The sequence below is a fragment of the Colletotrichum higginsianum genome, chromosome 4 (genome assembly GCF_001672515.1).
Source record: "Colletotrichum higginsianum IMI 349063 chromosome 4, whole genome shotgun sequence".
Lineage (NCBI taxonomy): Eukaryota > Fungi > Ascomycota > Sordariomycetes > Glomerellales > Glomerellaceae > Colletotrichum > Colletotrichum higginsianum.
This window is the reverse complement of record NC_030957.1, coordinates 4,675,741-4,700,663: the sequence shown is the minus strand read 5'-3', so window position 1 is coordinate 4,700,663 and position 24,923 is coordinate 4,675,741. Positions and strand designations below refer to the sequence as shown.

At 54.2% G+C, this 24,923-nt stretch overlaps 9 protein-coding genes across 9 annotated transcripts; 5 read left to right on the top strand and 4 right to left on the bottom strand.

Annotated features, from left to right (window-relative positions):
• Positions 1-67: 67 nt before the first annotated feature.
• Positions 68-2,282, top strand: CH63R_06737 (Transcription factor; the record flags this gene model as incomplete). The annotated part of the gene is made up of 5 exons (XM_018301712.1): positions 68-117; positions 352-1,163; positions 1,275-1,491; positions 1,578-1,886; positions 1,964-2,282. The coding sequence occupies 5 exons, from the start codon at positions 68-70 to the stop codon at positions 2,280-2,282; spliced, it is 1,707 nt and encodes a 568-aa protein (XP_018159562.1).
• A 234-nt stretch (positions 2,283-2,516) lies between these two features.
• Positions 2,517-4,034, bottom strand: CH63R_06736 (uncharacterized protein; the record flags this gene model as incomplete). The annotated part of the gene is made up of 1 exon (XM_018301711.1): positions 2,517-4,034. The coding sequence occupies one exon, from the start codon at positions 4,032-4,034 to the stop codon at positions 2,517-2,519; it is 1,518 nt and encodes a 505-aa protein (XP_018159561.1).
• Positions 4,035-5,631: 1,597 nt separating this feature from the next.
• On the bottom strand, positions 5,632-6,705 carry CH63R_06735 (Alpha-ketoglutarate-dependent 2; the record flags this gene model as incomplete). Its single annotated transcript, XM_018301710.1, has 3 exons — positions 5,632-6,270; positions 6,335-6,535; positions 6,580-6,705. 3 exons carry the CDS (start codon positions 6,703-6,705, stop codon positions 5,632-5,634), a joined length of 966 nt encoding a protein of 321 aa, XP_018159560.1.
• A 576-nt stretch (positions 6,706-7,281) lies between these two features.
• CH63R_06734 (LysR family regulatory protein) lies at positions 7,282-8,884 on the top strand (the record flags this gene model as incomplete). The annotated part of the gene is made up of 2 exons (XM_018301709.1): positions 7,282-7,527; positions 7,607-8,884. 2 exons carry the CDS (start codon positions 7,282-7,284, stop codon positions 8,882-8,884), a joined length of 1,524 nt encoding a protein of 507 aa, XP_018159559.1.
• Positions 8,885-9,032: 148 nt separating this feature from the next.
• On the bottom strand, positions 9,033-11,637 carry CH63R_06733 (Duf221 domain-containing protein; the record flags this gene model as incomplete). The annotated part of the gene is made up of 3 exons (XM_018301708.1): positions 9,033-9,985; positions 10,038-10,433; positions 10,488-11,637. The coding sequence occupies 3 exons, from the start codon at positions 11,635-11,637 to the stop codon at positions 9,033-9,035; spliced, it is 2,499 nt and encodes an 832-aa protein (XP_018159558.1).
• Positions 11,638-13,238: 1,601 nt separating this feature from the next.
• CH63R_06732 (uncharacterized protein) lies at positions 13,239-13,658 on the top strand (the record flags this gene model as incomplete). Its single annotated transcript, XM_018301707.1, is given in 2 exon segments — positions 13,239-13,252; positions 13,268-13,658. 2 exon segments carry the CDS (start codon positions 13,239-13,241, stop codon positions 13,656-13,658), a joined length of 405 nt encoding a protein of 134 aa, XP_018159557.1.
• Positions 13,659-18,075: 4,417 nt separating this feature from the next.
• CH63R_06731 (uncharacterized protein) lies at positions 18,076-20,434 on the top strand (the record flags this gene model as incomplete). Its single annotated transcript, XM_018301706.1, has 7 exons — positions 18,076-18,549; positions 18,608-18,660; positions 18,728-18,860; positions 18,923-19,423; positions 19,482-19,856; positions 19,950-20,027; positions 20,081-20,434. 7 exons carry the CDS (start codon positions 18,076-18,078, stop codon positions 20,432-20,434), a joined length of 1,968 nt encoding a protein of 655 aa, XP_018159556.1.
• A 312-nt stretch (positions 20,435-20,746) lies between these two features.
• Positions 20,747-21,362, bottom strand: CH63R_06730 (uncharacterized protein; the record flags this gene model as incomplete). The annotated part of the gene is made up of 2 exons (XM_018301705.1): positions 20,747-21,017; positions 21,073-21,362. 2 exons carry the CDS (start codon positions 21,360-21,362, stop codon positions 20,747-20,749), a joined length of 561 nt encoding a protein of 186 aa, XP_018159555.1.
• A 1,574-nt stretch (positions 21,363-22,936) lies between these two features.
• CH63R_06729 (Arginyl-tRNA synthetase) lies at positions 22,937-24,909 on the top strand (the record flags this gene model as incomplete). The annotated part of the gene is made up of 2 exons (XM_018301704.1): positions 22,937-23,218; positions 23,275-24,909. 2 exons carry the CDS (start codon positions 22,937-22,939, stop codon positions 24,907-24,909), a joined length of 1,917 nt encoding a protein of 638 aa, XP_018159554.1.
• Positions 24,910-24,923: the final 14 nt, after the last annotated feature.

Genomic DNA, 24,923 nt, shown 5'->3' with positions numbered 1-24,923 from the left:
TCCTCCCCTTCCCCCCCCAACACGTGACACGTGCTTCTTTCGTCGACATCTCCCTCGAATCTCAACCATGCCTCCAGACGACCAACCGCCATCAGCTAAACCAACCAAAAGAATCTCGTGAGTTTATTCCTGAACTCTAAAGGACCTGTAAGGTCTGACGATGAGAGCAGTTGCAAACGATGCCAATTCAGAAAAGTCAGTCTCCCTCACTTCACTGAGCCATACATGGGCCTGTCTTCCATCATCGGTTGGCGCTCTGTCTCGTGCTCTCATTCCCTTGTGCTGAGACCGTCCTCGCCGCCAGTTCAAGTGCTCCCGCACCGAACCATGCCAGAACTGCACCGCCGCAAGCACGCCTTGCGAGTACCGCCCCCTCGACCGCAAACGCGTTCCCGTCTCCCACGAGTACGTCGCGAGCCTCGAGTCGCGTCTCGCCTGGTTCGAATCCTTCGTCCGCGGCCTCCGCGCCGCGACGCCCGAGGAGAGGGACGCGATGCTTACCTCAGTCGCTGCCCTTGAGGAGACATCGACCGTCAACGCCAGCGCCGACAACGCCGCCCCAGAACCGGAGGACTCGAACCGGACCGCCCCCGGTGACTACGTTACCCGCCTTGGCGTCCGCGCCCGCTCCCAAGCCCACCTGGAGCTCGGCTTCGAAGGCTCCCACCAGGTCCACCAGGGCGCAACCTCCATCTTCCGCGCCGACACCCCCGACGACGTGGCGGCGTCGTCGTCGTCATCGTCGCAGGGCCTCCCCTCCTTCTCCGGCGTAGAATCCAATTTCGAGTCCGTCATGCAGCACTTCGGCCTCTCCATGTCCTCCTCCGACATCATGGCGCCCCTGACCCAGTTCTTCCGCTGGCAGTACCCCCACTTCATGTTCATCTATCGCGAGGCCTTCCTGCGCGACCACTTCGGCCACGACCGTGACCGCGAGCGCGCCAAATACTGGTCGCCCGCCCTGCTGCTCTCTATCTGCGCACTCGGCGCCCTCGTCGGCATCGACACCAAAGCCCGCAGCGAGCGCTTCTTCCTCGCCGCCGAGAGCATTGTCATGGTCACGGGGCTAACGAGGCCTTCTGTCGCCACCGTCCAGGCCTTCCTGTGCCTGGCGCTGTACGAGATCGGGAGGGGAAATTCGTCAAAAGGGTGGGGGTATTCTGGTGAGGAGGGCCTTTCCTCATTTCCCTCCTGTACCACTCTTGACGAGAGGAGTGTGACCGTCAGCGTCTCGTGATGGGGGCTGCCTAACTGACTATAATACTCCCAAATAGGAATCGCTTTCCGCATGGCCCAAGACCTAGGGTTTCAGAGAGACCCCAAAGACTGGGCCCAGCACGACTCGTCGCTGGCGACGAATGAGGACGTAGAGATCCGCCGGAGGATCTACTGGGGCTGCTACATTTCCGACAAGCTCATCAGCCTGATCTTGGGTCGCCCGGTCTACCTCGTATATGATGCCGCCGAAGTCCAACCCATGGAGACGCTCCCGTACGTGATGACCTCTCCGTGCCTGCCATGCCTGCGGTCTACCAAGGCACTGCCATTCCCACGAGCGATTCTCACTCCGTGCACAGTGAACCCCCCGAGATGGCCCTCTGGCGCCCCGTGGGCTTCGACGAGGAATACACTGAGCCGGTGCAGGCGACTTCCTCCATGATTCCCTACCTCCACGAGCAGATCCGCCTCTCCAGGGTCATAGAGAAGATGATGTCTACCCTCTTCTCGCCGCGGTCCAACCTGGATGGCTTGAGCCGGCGGATTTGCTTCGACAACCTGAACCTCGAATTGAATCGCTGGCGGGAATCCTTGCCGAACTTTGCAAAGTGGCACAAGTGGGGATCATCATCGTCATCGAAACCAATCCCTGGAGTACTGGCCCTGCAGTAAGTTCTCATCCCAATACGGGCCTCCCCCCCCCTCTCCCATCTGTAAGAGAAGACGGAGGTCTAAATTCCTCCAGTCTTTTGTTCCACAGCGTTCGAATCGCACTGAACTACGACCAAGCCGTCGCATATCGCGGGGGAGACGCCGAGGGGAAGCTCCGCCTGTACTGCGTCACGTCGGCGCAGGATATCACATCTCTGCTGCGAACGTACAGGAGTCAGTATGGGCTTCAGCATGCTCCTCTCGTTTTTGTATATGGCACGGTGCAGGCAAGCCGCTCAGCAAAGGCTTTTGGCATCACAGAAGAAAGCCATTATCTCATGCAAATGCTTGGAGAATTGTCATCGGCATGGGGCCTTTCGAAAGAGGTCCTGGCCAGGGTATGGAACTGCTAGATACATGCAACGAGCAGCGAAGCGAGAGCCAATCCATCATTTCGGGGCCCCCCTACTCCTGGTTTATATGTAGGCATTGCATTCTTGTTTCAAGGAGCTTTCTTCGCAACATTCCTCGCTCGCGGCGTATTTTTTTGCGTCTTCATGCTTCCGACTTCGCGATTCCTGACCTCCACTTCATGCCTCTTTGTTACCGTCCATCACCCCCCACAATTCTTATTTTATGATGTCGACTCAAATCTTCATCGCGTCCCAGGACGAGTCCCACAGCTTGTGAATCTCGACGCCGCTCGTCACCCTGAGGCGGGCACCGGTTCCGGCCAAAGTCTTGTTGGCGTTCTTGGTCCACAGCACAGGCTTCACGTACTTGGCACCGACGACGATAGTGTTGAGTTGAAGAAGCTGATCCTCTCGGGCCCTGCAGAGATCCTGGATCATGCTGTCGACGGCGCGCTTGTAGGTTCTGGCCTCGGGGGTACTGGCCGTCATCCTTCCACCGAGCGCCGGGAAAGGGACCAAAGCCATTGAGGCATCGAGGAAGAGTTTCTCCAGCTGCTCGGGAAGCTTGTTGGGGAGTATGAGCGTGTTGAGGTGTGTGTTGCGGATGAGGAAGGAATTCACTTCGATGCGCAGCTCCTTCAAGTGGACCAACTGGGGAAGACAACTAAGGGTTCTCTGTTCGGAACGAAAGAAGCTTCGGGAGGTTCCTCCGAGACGAAGAGACAGCTCTCGAAGCTGGGGACAGTACTTGGGCAAGACGGAATTGATGTTCTCCTCTTTGCCATAGTCGGCAGCGTATCCCTGGGGCGCAACCTCGAGGCGCTGTAGGTCGGGGCAGTGACGAAGGAATTTGCAGAGGCTCGACGACGAGAAATGGCTGGCGGTCAGCTTGACTGTCGAAAAAGTCAGCTTCATGGGCGACTCAATTTCATCCAGATCGCCCCATTTATCCATGTCTCCATCGAAGACGAAGACGCGAAGGTTGGTCGAAGCCGTGAGGGCGTTGAAAGGGTGGAAAGGTCTCGCCTGAATCAACCGAAGTTCCTTGCGAAGGTAAAGCTTGGTGGCCAGGGAGAGGGTCTTCAAATTCGGCAGGAGGGCCGAGTACAGGTTGACGTCCATCGAGTCGTCGGCGGGCAAGGGGGTGGAAGAAGCGAGACCAGCAGCCAGAAAGCTGTCTAAAACGGGCCAGTACCAGTCCACCTCGATGGTGACATGCTCTACTTGGCTGATGAAGAACAGCAGCAGGCCAAAAACGCACTGGATGTTGTCGACAGACTTTTGGGTGCAGTGGGCTCTGCTCAGGATGAGAAGCTGACGGTCGAGTTGGGAGAGCTTGGACTCGTCGACGGAAATGTTGTGCCAATCGCGGATAGAGGGGTCAGAGTCACGCTGACGGCAATGCCATTGATTGGCGCGGGCAATGAAGGTGCGAATCATGCCACGAAGCGAGGGGTTCTCGATGAGGCTCCTCGCGAGAAAGAGAAGCTGGAGCTCATGATGAATGACCATGTAGCGATAGAGCTCTCGCTGAGACAGCTCAAAGTTGCGGCGGTTCGTCTGGCAGAAACTGCGAAGGTGGCGATGACCGCCCTCGGCGATGGATTCTTTGGCGATGAGGACAATCACCTCGTTGGGCAAGCTGGAGAAGGTGCGAGGTTCCATCTTGACCACTGGAAACTGAGGTTTGACCGGCTTCTTGGGTGCCGCTCGGGCACGACGCTTCGCGGATGAGGAGCTGCGGTTGCCCATTGAGAATGCTGAGGCGAATCCATGAGGAGGTCAGTTGATGATCAGAATGGCCGGAGGGGTTACTAGGGATGGACTGACGATTAGAGGGATCTTCTGTGCAGTGTCGCAAATACTCGAACGTCAGAACAGGCGTTATCTGTGAGCGATTGTCGATCGACGAAGGAAAAAAGGTTTCAAGTCTGCCAGGTGAGGTATGGGGGACGAAAAACAGGAGAAAAAGGGGGAATCGGCTCGAGGCTCTGATTCTGTTTTTCTTGACACGGAAGTCCTCGAGGCAGGAGGATTTATGGCTGGCTGCTGCGAAACCCGACCCTCGCTACTTCCCTTGTCGTGGGATGAAGGTCGTGGGAGGAAGGAAGCTTGTTGAGAATGGTTTCCTCGCGTCGAGACCGGGAGACCGGTCCACACGTGATGTCGAAGGCGGTGGAAGAAAATGGGACTCGAAGCGGAAAGGCCTCGGGACTTCTGGTTTTCTGCTTCGGCAGTGCTGTTTGGGCCCGGCAGAGGGAGAAGACTAGGGAGGTTGGGCGATGGCTGACGAAATGATATCGTGCTTCCGGGACTCAGTCGAGACGGGATGGTGCCGGGCAGCCATGGCTGCGGTCCAGTAGATGAATGGCAGGTGACGGGTGGTGGACAAGATCAACTGTCGTCTGCAGTTGCTGATGTTGAGAAGGTCTTGATATGTCTGTGTACATAAGAACGACAGGCAAGATGGGGTTATGAATTGAAGTGACTGAATAGCTGCGGGGTGGTTAACGGTGTTATTTGTTTTTGTCTGCTGGTGTTGAAAGCTGGCAATAGGTCCAAGACAATGTTGAGAGATGGTGAACTGTACCAGAACTGAGATTGAGTGAGATCAACTGAGGTTGAATGAGAGCAATAAAAGTGGTGTGAGTTTTGCTAGGGGTCAATGGAGGTTAAGTAGGTAAGGTCAACAGTGGCCAGTCAGAGCGCAGGAGTTGGAGGTGAACAACATGTAGAAGAAGTTTGCTTATGCCTGTAGAGAAGAAATTAAGTAAGAGCAGGATGAACCTTGATTAGAATTTCCCATAGGGACACCTGTAAAAGAAAGCCCCCAGGCCTCACTTGTAGATTCATGACTGCTGGTAGATTAGGCGCACTTCTTAGGCCCTAAACCATCTATCTCACTCCCTCGAGAGGTCAGTAGCACAGCTTATCCCCTAACTTGCCTAGCAGCAGGTGAGTTTAGGATTCCTAGTGAGGGTTCTGGGCCAAGGACATTTGTGTTAGCAGGCTTTTCTGAGAATGGTTGAGGCAAATAACCTTATCTGGTTTTGGGCGCTGCTTCAGATGTGAGATAAAAATAAAAAGAAGGAAAAGAGAAAGAAAGAATCCATCTGTATGCAGAAGTAAAGTAGGAGAAAGGAGACTGGACTCACTGGAGGACAGTGGATGAGGTGAAAATAAAAAAGATGGAAGGAAGTCAAATGGTCAGCTCCGTCCTTGTGCCCAAAAAGATTTTGTCTTCCTTGACCAAAGTACATGTATGTTCCTTTCTTCCCTTGAACTAGGTAGGTAGGTAGGGTACAAAAGGCGCGCTTTCCTTTCCTGTCTCCCACCTTCTTTTATCTTGTCACCCAGAAAGACACCGAAACACATCAGCCATAACCTCAGGCGCAAACGCGAAATCTCTCTCAACTCTCTCATTTACTCCCCAAGCCTCGTTACTGCCATCCAGCACCGTCGCCCTTCTCATGTCACGTTTGTGAAGCCCAAAGACCGGCGTGCCCCGATGCAGCGTACACGTGTTATCCCACATGACCAAGTCGCCCACTTCTTTCCATGGGACCGAGACGACGAACTTGTCCTGCGTGGAATGCCGATACAGAAACTCCAGCTTCTCCCGCCCCTCCCCCGCCTCGAGCCCCTCGATATGATGGCAGTGCGACGGCACGAACAAGTTCATCCGACCGCTCGCTTCATGGAGCTGCGCGATCTTGTGCTTGCTCATCGGGTGGTTCTCCGGCTCGAGCTTGGCGAAGAACTCTGGGCACGCCTTCTTGCGTGAGTGCCAGAACGAGTGGCCCGCGACGTAGTTTTTCTGTAACAGCTCCTGCTTCCAGGACTCGGGAAGGTTGTCCCACGCTGCCCGCGTGTCCGCAAAGTCGGTGTTTCCGCCGCCATTCGGAGGCGGGATCTCGTGAGCGAGGAGGATGGAGTAGCTCGCTCTGCGGGAGTTGAAGCTGCTATCGACGTGAAAAAGCGTGTTTCCCTGTTCAAGTATATTAGGCACCCCATCCACTTTTCTCATCGCACGGCTACTTGAGTGGTCGAACCTTGCTGATCTGAGCCCTAGGGTCGTTCGAGCCGATGATGTTTCCGTTGGCGTCGATGTTGCCCTGGTCCGTTAGCTCTGGCAAACTCATTCGCGACGTCGCGCCCGTGTCCTTTCGGGTTTCGAGTTCGCCAAAGTGCCGCGCAAAAGCGACATGACTATCGTCATTTAGACCTGTTGCCGGGAAAACCAGCACACCATACTGGATTGTAGGTCAGCGAACTGGAGCTTGGAACGGGACCGTACATGTACAACCTTGGAAATGGCGGCCCTGATCTCATCAAACACCTCGTCCGTCAACGGTTTTGAGAAGTCGACACCGCGGATCTGTGCCGCAAAGGTAGGATGAAGAGGCAAAATTGTGAGTGACATTGTATGAATGGTGTTGGCTGCCGAATCTCTTCTTGATAGTTTGAGCCTGGTGTATCCGTAGTCTAGAGCTGTCTAATCAATGAGGTGACGAAAGTAGCAACAATACACGATTTTGACCTTGGGATGTCCGCGCCCGTTCTACTTCAACAACATAGCGCGAGGTGGGATCCCAGCAAGCCCCTCAGGTCTGACAACAATGCACGACGCCGACTCGTTCTCAGAAAACCTCATATTACCGCCCCACGGCATCTATATTGTAACTTTACCTTATCTCCCGTGGACGAGTCATTTGCTTGCAACCCCATAATCAACGCTGGTGGTCATCACCGCGACAAGCTTTCAGTCGACAGGGACCGTCCCTGTTCGCACGACATTGTCCGCGACTACCCAAAGAACTCCCTTGAACGCGTGACCTCGGAGGGGTTCGTCTCTTGGGTTGCGCACGCCGTCCTGCCTTTCCGTCATCGTCACATGTTTTCAACCTTCAGCACTGTACTTGATCAGCCTCCAAGGACCCCCCCCAAACCTCACCATTGCCGCTATTGCGACCACCAAACCGACAAGCGGTCCTTCGAGATGTCGTCCTTCCGGGCTCTCCTCAACCCGATCCTGGGCCCCAAGCCTCGTCAGCCAGAGCGAGTACCAACCGACACCGTAATCCGGCTATCCGCGCTGGACAGCTCCTGGATGATGCGCATGATGATCATGAGCTGGTCACTGTGCTTTCACGACGCCCTCAATCCGGACATGCTCCACGCCTCTCTCTCGGAGCTACTCACTGTCGGCAACTGGCGGAAGCTCGGCGGCAGACCACGACTGACAGTAGGTATCCTCGCTGCTGAACCCTAGATCCCGCTATGGGCGAGACGGGACAAAAAGTCGCTGACTATCTATTCTCTAGGAAAACGGTCAAATTGAGCTTCACATCCCTGAGGCCTTCACACCCTCCCGCCCAGCAGTTCACTTCACAGTTGAGCCGAATCGCTCAAGCGTGAAATCGCATCCGCTCGCCTCAACCATGCCCTCGCTCTTCTCCTCTACAGACGCCCTGTCACGCCCTCAGATCCTCGACACACCGTCGACGCTGACCCCCATCCTCGCCGGCCCCGAGGCGCCCGCGGCCTTCTCCGACTACACCACTACAGACCGCCCGCTGCTCTCGCTGCATGTGATAACCTTTACCGACGCAACATTCGTCACCATCACGTACCCGCACAGCGTCACGGACGGAATGGGCCGTAGAGAGCTCGTCGAAAACTGGTGCCGCGTCCTCTCGGGCAGGAGAGAAGACGTCACACCGCTGGCGGACCCGGCGTTCGATCCGATGGCGAAGGTCGCAAACGCACAAGACCAGCGGTACACCGAGCCGTTTCTCTGGGAACACAAGAAACTCACCGGCTGGGGGAAGCTGCGTTTCACAGCCGGTCTCCTGTGGTACCTCCTCACCAACCGCATCCGCCAACGGAACCTCTTCATCCCAGCCGCTTCTCTCACGTCCCTCCGCCAAATCGCCGAGACTGACATCTCTCAATCCGACGAGGCCGCGACCCGACTGAGCGACGGTGACATCCTCACGGCCTGGCTCGTCCGCCTAGCCTGCTCGCACATACCCAAGTCCTCCCCCGCGAAGCCCATTTCCATCTCCACGGCTCTCGACCTCCGGGGCCGCCTCAACGAGGACGATTTGCCCTCCGACGTGGCCTACTTCTCCAACCTTGTGGCGTACAACTGGACGAGCACGACGGCCTTAGGGTTCTTGCACGGCGCGTTCGGGAAGGCCGTCGCGCTGATCCGGAGCTCGGTGAGGTCGCAGCTTACCGACGCCCAGGTCTACGCGTCGACGAGGTTGACGTACAACGCGGTCGCGGAGAGCGGGAGCACGAACCAGTTCACCGAGCCCAACGGCTTCGTCGTTTCGGTGTCGAACGTGTCCAAGGCGAGGTTCCACGAGGTCATCGACTTCAGCCCGGCTATCGAAAAGGTGGAAGGGGAAGACGAAGGGGGGAGGTCGACGCCGAAGGGCAAGATTGTGTGGCAGTGCAATACTCCCCGGATGCGGATGCATCCGCCCTGTCTGATTTACATCCAGGGGAAAGACCACGCGGGCAACTATTTGGCGCAGATGCTGGTTGCCGAGCGGACATGGCGGGTCATTGAGGAAGTACTCAGTTCAATGTGAGAAAGGTCAAGGCCCTCATGAGTTGCTAAAATAACTGCAAAGCTTCCTAAGGTGATCGGACTGCTCGACCTCGTTGATCGCATTACTTGGCCATTCTATATGTATATATATATCCAACATAAACGCCGCACGCCTCGCTACATAACATTTAATACAGAGTACGGGGCACCCAAAATGGTGCTTTGTCAACCTCGACTTCAATGCGGCACTTGTCGTTGAGCTCGGCGCCCTCGTCCGAGCACCCGACGACCTTGCGGCAGTGCTCCACCTCCTGCGCGCTCACGCCGGCCGGGTCCCTGGGGATCCATATGATCGGGGCAGGGGATGCCATCTCGGGCGGCCAGTAGGCGCGACGGGCGTAGTCGGGAGGGTACGTCTCCGTAGGATCCGGAAGATCCCCGGGGATCATGCGGCGAAGGGTCGAGAAGTCGTCAAACGTCCCCGGGTGAAGCCACCGGAGAATGAAGCCGGGCTTGATAGACGGATCCGGGTGCATCCAATACGAGACATAGCTGATGGGGCCAGCCAACCCCCAATTTTCGGCCGTTGTCTGAAGCTTCTTGGCAAGGGCGTTGGTGGACCAGTCGTTGACCGAGGCCATCAGACCACTTGCACCCTCCACGCCTCGGCTCCCGTTGACTTGATGCGCCGGGCCTTCGTCTTCCTCAACAGGGTCGAAGAAGTCCGGGTACGAGGCCGTTATATCGGCATCGGTGAGGAAGTCGTCCTGGGGATAGTCCGCCATCGGCCCGCCATCAAGCTCTTCCATCTCCATAGCTAAAGCGCGCGGGATGTTGTAGAGCAGCGGAGAGACAGCCTCTCTGAGGGAGACGTGGACGAGGGCCGTGAAGACGAGGAAACCGATCATGAGAACCATGGGAAGGAACGCCGAGCGCAAGGCGAACAGGCCGATGAGACAAACAGTTGCAAGGTAGACACCGACGAGGAGGTGCATCAAGGCGCGTGGATAGACGAGGCCGCGGGTGTCGATGGAGGAGTCGTTAACGTACAGGAGGTTGTACTTGTAAACGAGGTAAATCAGATAAAGGCCGACGGTGGCGAAGCCGAGAACAACCGGTGCGATGCAGCAGTAGCTGATGGCTGTTGATGGTCAGTACTAGCTGGCATTAGTTCGGGTGAGGAACGAACTTACCGATGACGCCCATGTTGGTGAAGACGGGGAAGATTGCTCCCCAGTGCATTGGACGTTCCCTATACCAGATTTTATAAAGGCCACGGGGGTTATCAAATGCTTTGGCCATAACATGGTGGCGAAAGATGTCGAACGCCCTGAGGACGGACGCGGCACCGACGGCCAAACACTGGATGAGTATGTACGAGATATAGAAGTTGGATGACTTGGGAAGATTATCGGCCAAAAGATCTTTGGCCGAGAGGGGGTCTTTCAGGACCTGGGTGAGGGCCGCCGAAGCCGCCGAGGTCAGCGTCGTGACGAGGAAGACCTGGACGACTTGGAAGGCAAAGTATGCGTGTTGAACGAAGAGCTCGATCATGGACAAAGACGGTACTCCGGCAAGCCTGGCACAACCTTTGACAGAGTTAGTTGCGATGAAATGACAGGTTACGGAAACACAAGTCTTACCTCGCAGAAGCCAAGGCACGATGGCCATCAAGAAAGACAAGGCTAAGGCAGGGAGAAGACCACTTATAATACCAGTGACGGCGTCCGGGAGCTCAGTAATCCAGGCCAGGAAAGGTAGTAGCTTGGCCAGAAATTTGATGTTTGAAACGACACCGACAAGCGCCGAGGGCAGAGACCAAAACACAATGGCGGCGGTTATGAGAGCGTGCATCATGAAGCTCCTGACGATCCGCTCCAGCCAGCGCATCTGAACGGAGCTCCACACGATCTCATCGGGGCGGATACCGATGTAACGCGGCGACATATGCAGCGGTCGGTTGTGGGCCAGAGTCTGATATGCGCGCTCAGCATCGGCCTGGGAAGAGAACTCGACGAACGCGGTGGGCAGTCGACGACCCTCGCCTTTGAGGAAGCCACGGCGCAGCTTGTTAATCTGATGTGTCAAAGCTTTAATCCGGTTGCGGGTCCACTTGATCGTGTCAACTCGACGGAAGAAGTTGGCGAGGGGCCGGTGGTAAGGGCGCTCGCTGGCACCGATCCATTGTGCGGCCACGGAGCCGTTGACGTCCGGAAGAACGATGCTCTCCTGCAAGGGGTGCCCCTTCTCGGGGTCCTCTGAGCGCTCGGAACCACCAGCACTCGAGCGCGGACTCTGAACGGTTTCCGGTTTCGCCTCAGCAGCCGCCTTCAGCTGTTTGTTCCGCCGCCTGTTCGCCATCTTGACCAGGCGGATCTCGGCCTTCTCCAGCCGCAACGCGGTCTCGTCTCGCTCCTTGACGAGCCTCTCCAAGTCGCTCGTATCGCGGGGGATCCAAACATTCTTGACGGTGTCGCCGAAGAGTTTCCGAAGGCGAGCGGCATCCTGGTACTTTGGTGGGACGCAATTGAACATGACTGTCCGAGATGAGAGACGCTTAGAGTAGTAAGGTGACAAGAGATAGGCATGTCGAAGATTAATGTAGTAAATGCATTCACGGTAGATTGTAAAGAGGATGAATCCTTGACGCACGTTAGCACTTGGACGGAAACGCGGCATCGAACCACATACCAAAGAAGATCCAAGCAACGAAGGCGTGGATGAAGAAGATGTGCGGGTCTTCGACATTGCCAATGGTGATGCGGTCCAGCTGCGATAGTCCACCGGAGCCATTGGCGTGGATTACCATCAACGTCGGCCACGTGATACAGCAGCCGACGAGGCATATCAGGACGAGGACCTTCAGGTAGCGGAGAAACAGAAAGGCGTCCAAGGAAGAGCGGTTGAGGATCTCGGTGTCCGGAATAGCCCAGAATGGCTTCACCCAATCCAGCCACCCCACCGGCAGCGGTTTGCTTTGTTCACTGTGGCATGGTCAGTTCGCAGGTCATGGGAATCATCGCAAGAAGACGGCGTACTGAGAGAAAAAGTTCCCGAGGATCGTGCGAGGCGAGTAGACTCGCAGACTCCTGCGACGCAGGGCCCAGAAGATGAGCAGGCAGACGGCGGTATAGATGAGCACAGGTATAAGAGTGCTGACGAGGGACATCAACGACGACGAGTCAGAGTCGCTCAGCTGCAGCTTGCTGATGGTCCCGCCCGTCGAGTTGTTGCGGGCGGAACCGACTCGGTCATCACCCTCCCCATTGAGCGGCTGCTGGCGGTCAGTCGGCGGTCTCGGCGGACGGCAGATGTCGGGAATGTCTTACAATGTCCATCGTACTGGACCCTACACATGTCTTGATTGAGGTACCGGATCCCTAGTTGGAGCCCGGCGGGCGACGTCGTGAGGTGGGATTTGATATCGAGTTTGTGGTGGGACGGCGAAGCGAAGAGTGTGCTGACGATGCAATCTGCAATCCGGGCGTGGGGAAATCGTCTCATTAAAATCAGGCGTTTGCCCCGGCCAGTTTGCTAGCCTAGCGCGATGACGGCTCCTCAATTGGTCATTGAGGGTGTGGCTGGGCCCGTTGGCCGTTGCCGTTGGCCGTCTGTAAAGGTCCAGATCGGAATAGCGTGGCAATGATGTGTCCAGGAAGGCCAGGGTTAAAACAGAACCGGCCAGAGCTATGCAGCAGCGTGCAGACCAACGGTTTTCGTTTCCGTCTGATAGTTGAGTACCAGTGGTCAAGTTCGGATGGTGATGAGCAAGCAGTTTGATGGGCGATGGCAGGCGACAGAACAAAGAAGCAGAGGAAAACGTGCGCAAGGGAAGGGATGGGTGGGGAGAAACAGTGGCTATGGCCCCCCTGGCCGTCCCTCTTCCAAGACCAAAACGTACTAGACATGGGCCTGGACCCGCCCATTGGAACATCCGTCACCTCCATTTTATTGGCTGCCTCCTAGATAGCTTAATCAACGCTTATCCATTGGCTGACAAGCTACCCAATTGACTTTCGTGGAGATGTCGCTGTTCAGGGGTCTTGCTGACGGCGTCGCCGCCATCCTGATTACATAATCTCTTCCCCAGCGGAGAAACTCCCACCGCGAGCAACATATTCTGGGTAAATATCATTCAGTTCTCCATCAGAGGTGACAATCGATCCCACTCATCATCCTAAACTCTATATGTTCCTCAGGACGGAGTTGGCTCTGATTTTTTTCGACAGAGATTGGCGAACGTTTCCTTCAACCTTCAACTGCCCTCGCCCTCTCTTCTTGCTTTGAGATCACTAACCGAACGTGTTTGTTCTGCCAAGTGACTGGTAACGGCATCTGGCAGATCCTAGTGCTATTGTACGCGGGCGTTGTGTAATGGAGAGCAATCTTGGAAGATGAAGCCCGGACGGTGAGTAGAGGGCAGCCTACCCAAACAACAACACACGCTAGATGGCCAAGATGCCCCGATTCTTAGTGTCCGCAAGCCCAACTATTTCGTGTTACCTGGTGCAGCCTTGCTCCATCTTGTCAGAAATGACCGACGGAGGAGAGACAGTCTCACAGAATGCATTAGCCCTAGCGCGTGTTTGTGCGACAAAAACATTCCAAATCGCATGCCGCGAACCCACTGGCAAAGCTCAACGTCGCATATCTCAAGCTGCCTCGTGATTCGCTCGGTCTTCTTTCGCAGCCCAGAAAACTCCAGTTGTCTAACGTACCATCGGCATCAGGCGGGCAAATCAGACACATCTGCAAACCGTGGGGAAAGCCGGGTCTTCGGTAAGGGAACGTTTCCTCTCACTGTGAGGTGCTGAGATCGGCATTCCATCCGTCGCACGTTATCATTCCTTGTCGCGATGAGTCCGATACAGGGCTCCCTGTAAATGAGCATAGCCCCAGTAGCCTCCGCTATCGATCAAACTTCATTTCCCTTGAGGCACAGAAATGCTGGCACGCTGCACTTTGCGCAACGTATCGTGCAACGCTGTAGTCAAGCGGGCACCAGCGCACCAGAGAAAGAAATGGCTTGCGAATGTCGCCTAGGGAAAACGAGTGGTCATGGACGGGCAGACGGACACCCGAGGCCAGGTAGCTTTGCGGCGCTAAGATGGTCGGTTTCTTGACAGGCGTTGAGGTAAGGCGATCAAAAAACAGTTGGGCCAAGATCGTGGTGTGGCTGCGTCTTTGCTGGTCTGTTCCGTCAAAAGTGTAAAACCGGGCTTCATTGCTCCATGGAAGAGACACATCCATTCCACCAACTTCTGTGAGTCGTTGCGAGAGGACGAAATGCCTTCAACAGACAGCTTGGGCTTGTCACTGGTGACACGTCGTCGCGACGCACCATCGCTCAGCCGGCTGCCAGAACCTATGTTTGCAGCTCGTTTCTGGGGTTGAACCGAAAAAAATGCAAACTCGGATAGGCGCTTCTTCAAATGCTTGATGGGAGAATACGAAGGTACGCCCAAGTATGATGAAAATGCAAGGGAGTGAGGATAATCATGTGACTTGCCTTTTTAAAGGCTGCCGATGGCCCACCTGACATGGCAGCCTGATCTGTCTAACCGCATCCCACCACCAAATATCGCCTCCTAGCGCCCAAGCACCTACCTTCATACTCGTCCGCCGACGTGATTTGTTCGGCCCACGGCACGGCTTGCGAAGGGTCCGTCGGTGGGGCTGTAACTAGAAGGGGCGACCGACCTGTAGAAGACAAGGCGCAACAGGTGGCATACGTGTCGATGAATCGGAACCATGGTATGTATGATCAATTCCTACCTGTGCAGTCTCCGGTCTTCGCAACTCCATACACACAACTCCACGCATGAAAACACATCCAGCCACTGACGTCCCGTCCCGAAACTAGCCCCCGCGCAAGAAGCACGGCTTCATCTGGACATGTGTACGTGTAGTGCCTCTCTCACGCCTTGCCTAGACCCTGCTGAAGCCTGCAGGCTCCTGGCTCATCTGATCACGCGCATAATGCTAATAGCAGTCATAGTGTCAGTGTGGCCACGGCGGCATGTCAGTTGTCGTTGACCCTTGCTTGTACTGCAGATATCCCCGTTGTTCCAACTGCGCGGTGCGAAGAATAACCGTTCGCCACCACGAGCATCAGCCTTCCGAACTTTGCAACCATCAACAAACGAGATAGAGAGGAACACACGATGAACTCGAAGCCAAATTTACGTGGGGATTTCCATAATAACTGGAGGAAAGATACTTGGCGTTTACAAGGAACCAAAACCGATGTTGTACAACAATGTTATGCCCAATTGTATCATCTAGGACGCTCGGAATTCGCGGACTTTGTAGTTGGTCAGGGTAGACAAAAGTTGTTGGGATTAATAGGGATAACTTCGAACTCAAAGTGGAGGCACACAATTTTCATTGGAAATGGACCATGGTCAACAGACAAAATCCCCACGGGCCGCAACCTCACGGCTGCTTTACCTTGGCGCCTGCCTAGACAAGTGAGTCGAGTTTCCGGCACCATCAGCGGACGGTTCTTTCCTGCGCCCTCAAGACCTCATAGTAGAGGCATGGCGTCGATGAGAATCTGACGAGCAGACGATCACTATCAGGTTGCTTTTCTTCAGGCATGTCAATCGCGCGAGAGGAGGTGGTCATAAGCAGAGCTTTTACGGTACATATCTCACAATATCTGCAAATCATTCCAAGAAATGAGTCTGCTTGCCATTCCGGTGCTTTCGCTAGTAAAAAACACTAGGAGAAGCTTTTGTGGCTGGTTGAAATTTGTAACGCTACCTGGCCTTGCGTTGACATATTTCTGTGCATTAGATTGCCACGTTAGAACGACACGTGCTAGCGAGATTCGAGTGTACCATTCTCAACCACCACAAGAATCCTGACAAGTAAGGTAGGCCATCTTTGAAGAGAACTCAGACGTGGTCATGCTCGACGATGCGTCCAATCGCATGCTGAAACTGGGGGATGTCATGCAGCGAAATGTTCTAACGGTTGTTCCACAGGCTGTGATGACCGATAGAACGACACCTTACCGAGGTACGTATAGCAATCCATGAGGAACTTCGGGCCGCAACTCAGAGTCCAAAAGGTGGGGGTGCTGTTTTCTCTTTCGCCGTGCGATGCTTCTCCTTATTGTCTCCCAGCACGATGGCGGCGACAATTGGTCAGGCTGCGATGCTTGCAAGCACCATTACGGGCGCAACGTCTCTTTGTCTTGAATATCTGGGCCCCGGTTGGCGGTCAAAAACTTGGATTATTGCCATAGCCCTTGGAGGGTGTCGTGGCATGCCGCATGCATGGAGACGTTTCGGGCGGGCGAAGGGAACTTCGGCTGCCACAGTGTTATCTCTCGGCGGTATCCGGCCTGTCCCGAGAGCAATGACTTGATCACATGGTCCCTCAGTGGTCACGAGCACTGGTGTCGGTGCCGCTTCTTAACGAAGCGGAAGCGTGGACTGGCCGTCTTGAGATCGCCTACATAGCTGAATAGCAATCATTTGGACATGCGGAGCTTAGCCAGTAAGAAGCATCCTCGCAAAAGTACTGAGCATCAAACATTCCGTCCTTGGAGAATATCTATCAAGAGAGAGGTTCAAATTACAGAGAAGGCACGAAAGATCTAGTCGCCCTGTCTTTGAACAACACATCTCAGATTTTCCAAGTTGGGTAGCAGATTGCGACACATTTCATCCCGTTGAGCGATCCTGCACGCCGACGTAAGTGTGTATTGGAGCAGCGAGGACGTCACTGAAGCCAGCCACGAGTATGGGATTTCGCAAGAATGCCAAGGCTGTTTTCGGTTGGTTGGTTGTAGTTCGATGAGCAATGTTTCGGTGAAGAAGTTGGTACCAAATCTTTCGGTATCAACGCAGGACGAGAAAAAGAGGTAGTCCAATGACCCTGACATCATGAGTGAGGCTGGGAACAGCCAAGCTCGACGTCATGTGACATAGTCTGGTCAAGGTCACACACAATCCGCCGTACTGCTATAGGTTAAAGTGACAAGGTGGTTCAGTCCCATTTGGGCATGTCTACCCGCGTCAAGTTGGACAAAAATGTCAGTATTGACGAGGACTGAGGCTCATGCCTGCAAATGTCCTCTAGCTGATGCTCATTGGAAATTTGACAAGTAAGGTCGTTTCTAGGCAAGAGAGGCCGTAACTCCATTGTCTCTTCATGCAATCATGGTGTCTGGATGGTGCGATGATCTCATCACCGACACGCCCTCCCAAGTTATTGCTCGGTTAGAGGCATGTGAAAGCGAAAGATTGCACAGCCCGGCCCTTGGCTGAATAGCAACAACAACAAAAAAAGGTGGCAAGGAGACGCATAGGCGTCTTGGTATCGTTTGAACACTCCCATTGCGAGAATCGGGCCAGTTGCGAAAGAAAAAGGCGAGAGGGTGTACCGCAGCGAAGCCAGACACGATAGCGGCATTACAACCAAAAAGTACGCTACCAATCCCGCCTTTCCCGTAGCACACCTCGTCAGCCCTGTATCTGGCCAGCGTGACCACGGCCTCCTTTACCTACATGCATTCCTGCCCAATAGGCTACGTTGAGAGCAGCTCCACGATATCAAGAGAGGAAAGAATCGGAATCGTTCTGCAGAGGAAAAGTGATAAGAAGAGGGATGACATCTCACGATTACTAGTACCCGAAAAGACGATCAACCACCTTCTCACTAGCTCCCTAGACTTCTTTCGTTACCAGACAATTACTGACGTCAAATTCCTTCACTGTACACTGAGCTCCCAAGACAGAAGCATGCTTCTATGTAGCCCTGCGTGAGTACATGTGCCCTTCATTATTCCAAGAAACAGGACGACGAAAGCTAAAGGATAAGCAGTGTTTTCAGAGCAGAGAAGGTTGAACGTCATTGTTGGTCTGCTTGGAAACTGTCCATACCCTTGCTGCCATTACTGCAAAGTAGAGAGAGTGCACATCAGCCAACACTAGCAAGAGTGACAAGCTAGAACGAAGATTTCACAAAATCATTCCTATCCTTCAAGTTACAGGAGAGCCTCCAGGTTAGTCAAGATCATCTTGTTCTTCCAACAATATGCAGCCTACGCATCTAGTGCATTTGTTCTTATCGGAAAATCCGGTCATATGTCCAAGAACAAGGACAATTCATGCAGCCAACTCCAGTGCATATTTGGTTTTAGTCATCAGTACTCAAGTAAGCGCTTTGATTTCTATCTACATATTCTAACCCGTAGTCAGATCTTCTTCTGTCCACTTGATGATCGACAACGCCGAAAAAGTGGTGTCGGCCCCCGCAGGTCCGTTGGTTAACACTGAGTTGCGGAACGCAATAGACCCGCAGATTTCTGCCAAGTACAAATACTCGGGCGCGTTCTCCTGGCCGCCCAGGTTTTTTGGTGTTTGTCAGGACAAGGTTTCAAAAGATTGGGAAAACTCGCCATTCACGGACGCCTTGGGTAAAGAAACTCAAGAGCCCGAGGAAGACCACATCAGCCGCCTGGTGTGGACCGAGGAGAATTGGGCCCCTGACCAACATCGAGTGGACTGCGTGCTGGGTATAACCCAGGCCAGCGAAGCCACGATTCAAAAGCTGATCGACAGAGACGAGAGTGTGTCTCAACAGAAGATTGCGCTGTTGATAGATGGAAATGATGCTGGACCACAGTTACGGCTTCGAGAATTCCTCGGCGGTCTGTCACCGCAAGCGCTGTTCGACGAACTGAAAAAAAGAGTAGGTGCTACTCCAGCAAAATTTGTGGTGATCAGTCATCTAATGTGAAAACAAATAGAGATACAAAGAAGACGATAATGACGACATCGTAGAAGCAAACCGAAGACTGATGTGAGGCTCCCTGGACGCTGCTCAAATAACGATGGCGACTGATCTGACTTGCGCTTGGTGCTACTAGATACATCGCAAACTTGGATGCCTGGGGAATCGTAGCTCTGGTAGGGACATCTCCAGAGTCGTTGTTCCTTGTGTTGGGAGACTTCTTGTTCAACTTCATATGCGGGAGCCCATCTATTGGGGTTTCTTTCTCCGTAAGTTGGCGTTCTTGATAAATGCATTAAAATAGCTGGGGCACTAATCACGGAAACACCAGACGCAAGGGCCTGAAACATTTGCTATGCAGTTCTCCTTCCCTTACCGTGCTTGGCGATCCACAAAGCAGCTTATGATGGATGGCCGCATCGACAAGTCCACTGGAAAAGCGGTTAGGTCTTCTCGAGATGTCACTTTTTTGAGGCGTCTTGCCAGATTTGAAGAGGATCGAAAGGACAAAGACACAGATGGCATCTACGCAACAAATATCAGTTGCATAGTCACAGGCTATGACCAGTCTAGATGGACTGGACTAGTCTTACTGGAAACATGGTACGAAGAGGCCAATGATGATCCGTCGCCAGACATGGTGGCTCGCTATGAGAACGACTTCCAAGACGGAATGCTCTTGGATCCACTTTGCCGAGGAAAGGACGACGTCGTCAAAGGTAAATGGTCTCCTCGACCATACTTCATCCGCGTTCTTGAGGTCAGAGTAGTTCAAGTCCATCGGGAGTGGGCTTCTCTATTTTACCATCTTCAAGAAAGAATGAATGCTCTCGTAAGTGGCTTATCCCATATATCACGCGCAATTTACTCATTTCAAATCAACCCTACAGATCACACGTCACAAAGAGTGCACCAAACGAGCACGCGATCCCATCTTGACTCGAAAACCAACAATACCAATGCACGACCGAACCACCAGAGAGCTTGACGAGCTGGAAAACGGCATCAACGATATGAAGGAGATCTGGGTAGAGCTTGCTCAAGATCTACAAGAGACCGTCAGATGCGGAGAGTTGTTCATGAAATCAGACGTTTTATACTTCCGCAACCACGACGAGCCGTCGGACGATGCATCGACATGTTTTCCTCCTCTCACCCAGATTCGGAAAACATTCAACAATCTTGAGCAGCTGAGGCAGAAACTGGATGATATGCAGAAGAAATGCAGGGAAATGGCGGAAGATGTAGCCTCCGCAAGCAAGATGGTAACAGACCCTGGTGGGATCATGAACTTCTTGTTCCCTTTACCGCGGCATGCGTCGTTTTGGATATCGAGAGGTGACTGACATCCCTGACAGTACCGTCGGCAGTTACAGCTCGCAGCAACTGGAGATTATGCGGTCAGTGAACCAAGGGTTTTGACATGGACTACGGTCGTACGTCACCATATCAACTCCACCTGCTCCTTCAGTTAAACTAATTCTACCAGACGTCCTTTCCAGTCATAATAACTACTGGTATCTTCAGTTGCGACGACATAATCCCATTCGGGCGCAGTTGGAAAAGCTTCGTCGCTGTGTTGCTTGTCGTAGGAGCCACTGTGGCTGTTGCAGTGGTGGTTATAACGAAGCTCACTACAGGCTCATGGCGACTCAAATCACCCAGGCATTTGTCTAGTGAGTTCGAAGAAGGACCTGGCCCCCTGGAAACCCTCCGCGCCCAAGACGGCCCTGCTGGGGAGGGCATTGAGCTTGCAGTGCTACGACGACAGACGTTCCTCACGGCTGTGGTCGGTGTCTTTCAAACTGGAGGTGTCAGAGGGATTGTTGGTGAGAACACCTAGGCTAGAGGATTGAAAATAGAGAAGGAGAGGGCAGCCTCAGATGAGGTGACAGTGAAGATGTCTGATGGAGTGACTTCATGCGTAGTAACTACCATTGGACGGGTAGCACGATGAGGCCATGTTGCATAATACACACCACACACATTCTGTACTATACGCATCATAAGCACCGCCCTTGCATCCAACAATTTTACTGCTCTCATAGCACTTTATCTTATCTACGTCTTTGACAAAAGCTGTGGCCTATTCCTGAGGTTTTCTCTCTCTTTGCCTCGTCTCCTCGCTCTAACTCGGCCAGACGCAAGGGGGGGGCTAAACCCTCCGCTCAGCTACCATACCATTTATTAGACTACGATCCTGTGTGCCTTTCTTATGCTGACAACATCTAGGCACTGCAAGTACCTTCTTTCCTGTATAATCGCCTGGGTTTACTGAAAACAGGAGAACCTCATTTGCGAATTTCCCTCCATCAGCATATCCCCCATCGTCATCAACTTCAATGATGTTGATTACGAGAACCTCTGGATTCTCATCATTGGGAGAGACGAGATGGTCAAACGTAACCCCATAGTAGTCGATATAGCTAGAGCGAAGCCATAAGTTAACGCCTCACATCTCCTCTGCAATTGCAGCCTTACTCAAGCGCCCTCCTTCCTTCCATGACCCAGGCCAGGTATTCATCCTGCACGACTGGCGGGCTATCAACTCGGCTTTGCCCATACAAGGTCTCATGTGTGAGCCTAGCAAGTTCTAGCCCCCCAGGTTGTGGGAAAGGCAAAATAGGATGCCATGATATGTTGGGGATCAGCTTTTGAATGGACTGGAGGGGTCCCTGTATCCGGATTTTTAGCGGTTTGTCGGCGGATGGAAAATGAAGATGATGAGGCGGTCTATGGATACAAGGAGGAATGTGAAGCTGAAGTGCCATTGGGAATTGCTTATAGGTACATTGGTCTATTGGAGCGGATTAGGTGGGATCTATATACCTGAGCGGTAATGCCAAGGATCGGACCGTGCACCAGCCACTCAGCAGGGTGGTCCTAAGATGCTAGAGATCTGCTTGCCCACACCTTGTCCCCCTCACGACGCATCAGTAAAGTGCAAAAGCAACAAAAAAAAGAAACAAGAATAGCTGGATGACACAAAGCGAGTGGTGTCACGAAGGTGTTCTTCAACTGGCAGAGACACATGACGAAGCAATCAAGAGAGCCGGTTTGCTTGGGTCAGATTTCCAAGGACCACGAAAGCAATTCGTCAGACAGAATCTATCTCCAGGTGGAGTTGAAGATGTACCTTCACGATGAAAATCGATCATAATAGAATGAAGACATCATGAGCATCAATTACCCAACTCTCAAGTTTCAGTTAGGACGGCTTTTCAATACCATAGCATCATGTGAGAGTGGAAAAGGTCTAACACCGGAACTGAGTGCGCTTCCACCAAGCAATACAATGTACGCTTTTACCAACTTCTCAGACTCTGGCATGTTCTGGACCCCGGCTTCAAATTCGTCGACTCAACCAACATCATTGATCCACCTCAAGGTACAAGGCAACGGGCCCTGGGGGTTTTTCTCGATTTGATCACGGACAGCATTGTCCAGTACAGCCTTCCCGAATTCGCGGCAGCGAGGCCTCGAGGACTTTTCAGTTAGGTATGGGGTCATTGGAAGGACAACAAGCCTACTCGTCTAGGTGAGCTAGAGCTTCGGACCGAGTTCGAAAGGCACTGGCGGGCCATGTGGCGTTGCATGACAAGTCAAAACACAAGACGAGAGCTCGACGTAAAAGCAACTTGGCTTAGCCCAACGCACCTGTTGGGCCCCTTGCCGGTGATCAGTCGAATGAAAGGGATCGTGCGTCATCTGGTAGAGGGGGACTGAGGCGGATGCGAACCGGAATGGGATTGCTTCAGTCAGAGTAAGGTGGTTTTGCCCAGAGTGGTCATGCCCCTGGTCCATTGCTGCGCGTAGGGACTTATGAGAACGAGTTTCTCCAGGATCGGGTGTTGACAGATGAAATGCTTCAGGCGAGATTGGAAAACAGGCATGAGAGCCCAAGCACTACGTCAAGCACGATTTGCAGCCTGTGACGTTCCATGCGAGGGGTAGCGGCAGGGGAAAGCATTAGAGGGGCGAAGACCTGGGAAACCGTATCGGGAGAGATTGAGCGTAAGCCCGATGTGATTTGTATCGTCCCTCCAAACGAGTGACGCGGAAAAGTTGCCTCACTTTCTCGCTGCAATGCCGCGCCCGCATCTGCACTTACATGGCCCTTAGCCAATGGCGACATGCCGCGTCGGCCAACCTCGATGCCCGACCACACCACCAAGACTGATGACAAGACCAGCCGAGGGGACTGAAGAACCATGGTCAAAATCCCATCGTTTGTGATATCCCTTTTTCTTCCCCTTCCGCGACACACACGCACACATACACTCACACACCACCAGCAAAAAGTGCTGCACAGTTTTGTTCCGGATCAAAGCCCATAAGCACAGTTATGGCAACACTCTCAATCACCGGTCTTCAGACCTCGCTCGAAAGGCTGAGCCTCGACACTCCTCTGCCCTCGTTCCCGGTTGCCGATGTGCTGGTACGCCCGCTGGATATCTTCCGGTCTTACATCGCCCAGATCGTGGCCGAGGCTGCTCAGTGTGACCCCGCGGTTGCGTATGAGGCGATTCAGTCGACGGCCGCCATTTCCATGGGCGACCTGGCCGTGATCCTTCCTCGTCTCAAAATCAAGGGCAAAGGCGACGCCGCAGCCGAGCTGCTTGCGAAGGTAAGAGAAGTGTATCATAGACAACAGCTTCCAGCTGACGGGAGCTCAAATTGCAGTTCCCCAACTCACCTCTTTACACCTTCCCTTTCGTCGACGGGGTTCACATCCGGATTTTTTCTCACCCAGTCCTGCTTCCGAGACTCCTTATACCCTTCATCTGGGATCGAAAAGAGCTTTATGGCGCGGATGATACCCATGGAAGACAAGATGCCGCCTCTCCAGACGGCGGACGCAAAAAGGTCGTCGTCGAGTTCTCCTCGCCCAACATTGCAGCCGAGTTCGAAGGCAGACACCTGCGCAGCACCATCAACGGCGCCTCGATCGCCAAACTCCATGAGCGCATGGGATGGGACGTCGTCAGGCTGAACTATCTCGGCGACTGGGGCAAGAACATCGCCCTGCTTGCCGTCGGCTGGAACAAGTTTGGGTCCGAGGAAGAATTTGACAAAGACCCCATCCGCCACCTGCTCGACGTCCACACCAAGATCAACGAGCTGTTCAAGCCCGAACAAGAGGCGAGCTCAAAGGCCAAAGACGAGGGGAAGAACACGGCCGAAATCGAGTCGCAGGGCATCTACGCCGAGCGAGACGCTTTCTTCAAGCGCATGGAGGAGGGCGACCCTGAAGCCGTGGCCCTGACGACGAGATTCAGAGACGTCTATGTCAAAGACTACACCAAGGCCTACGCTCGTCTGGGCATCGAGTTCGACGAGTACGCCGGCGAGTCCCAAGTGACGTCGGACTCCATCGCCGAGGTCGAGGCCCTTCTCAAAGACAAGGGCATCTCGGAAGAGAGCGACGGCTCGTGGCTCATCGACTTCAAGAAGCACGGGGCCAAGGGTCTCGGCACCGGCATGATCCGCAACCGGACGGGCACGACCATGTACTTTTCGCGGGACCTCGCGGCGATCCTCGACCGGGACAAGAGGTACGCCTTCGACAAGATGGTTTACGTCGTCAACGCCGAGCAGGACTCGCACTTCCGCGGCGTGATCAAGGCGCTCGAGCTGATGGGGCGGGACGACCTGGCCAAGAAGATCCAGCACATCAACTTTGGTAAAGTACAGGGGCTGTCGTCCCAGCTCGGCAACGCCCACCTCCTGGGCGACATGCTGAACCAGTGCGCCAACGCGGTGCGGGACGCCATGTCGACGGAGCAGAACGCCGGGGCGCCCCTTGCGGCGGCCGAGCCGTTCGGCATCACGTCCCTCCTCGCGCAGGACATGCACACGAAGCGCAGCAACGGGTACGCGTTCGACAGCAAGAAGATGACCGAGTTCGAGGGCGAGACCGGTGCCGCGCTGCAGCTGCACTACACCCGGCTCTGCCTGACGATCCGGCAGCTCGGGGCGGACCCCGCGGCGGCGCTCGGAGAGGTCGACTACTCGCACCTGGAGGAGGAGGAGTACACGAACCTGCTGCGGCTCCTGGCGCAGTACCCGGACGTCGTCAGTGCCGCGTACAAGACACTCGAGCCGTCGGCAGTGCTGACCTTCCTGTACCGGTTGGCGGAGCAGCTTGTCGTGTGCCTCGACGACGACGAGGGTGAGGACGAGGGCGAAGGGGAGGAGGACGAGGAGACGCCCGAGGACCCGAAGCTTGATCTCGCGAGAGCTGTGCTATACGAGATTACGAGGCAGGTGTTTGAGAACGGCATGAAGGTCCTCGGCATTACTCCACTGGCGACTTGAACTGGGACCGGGCG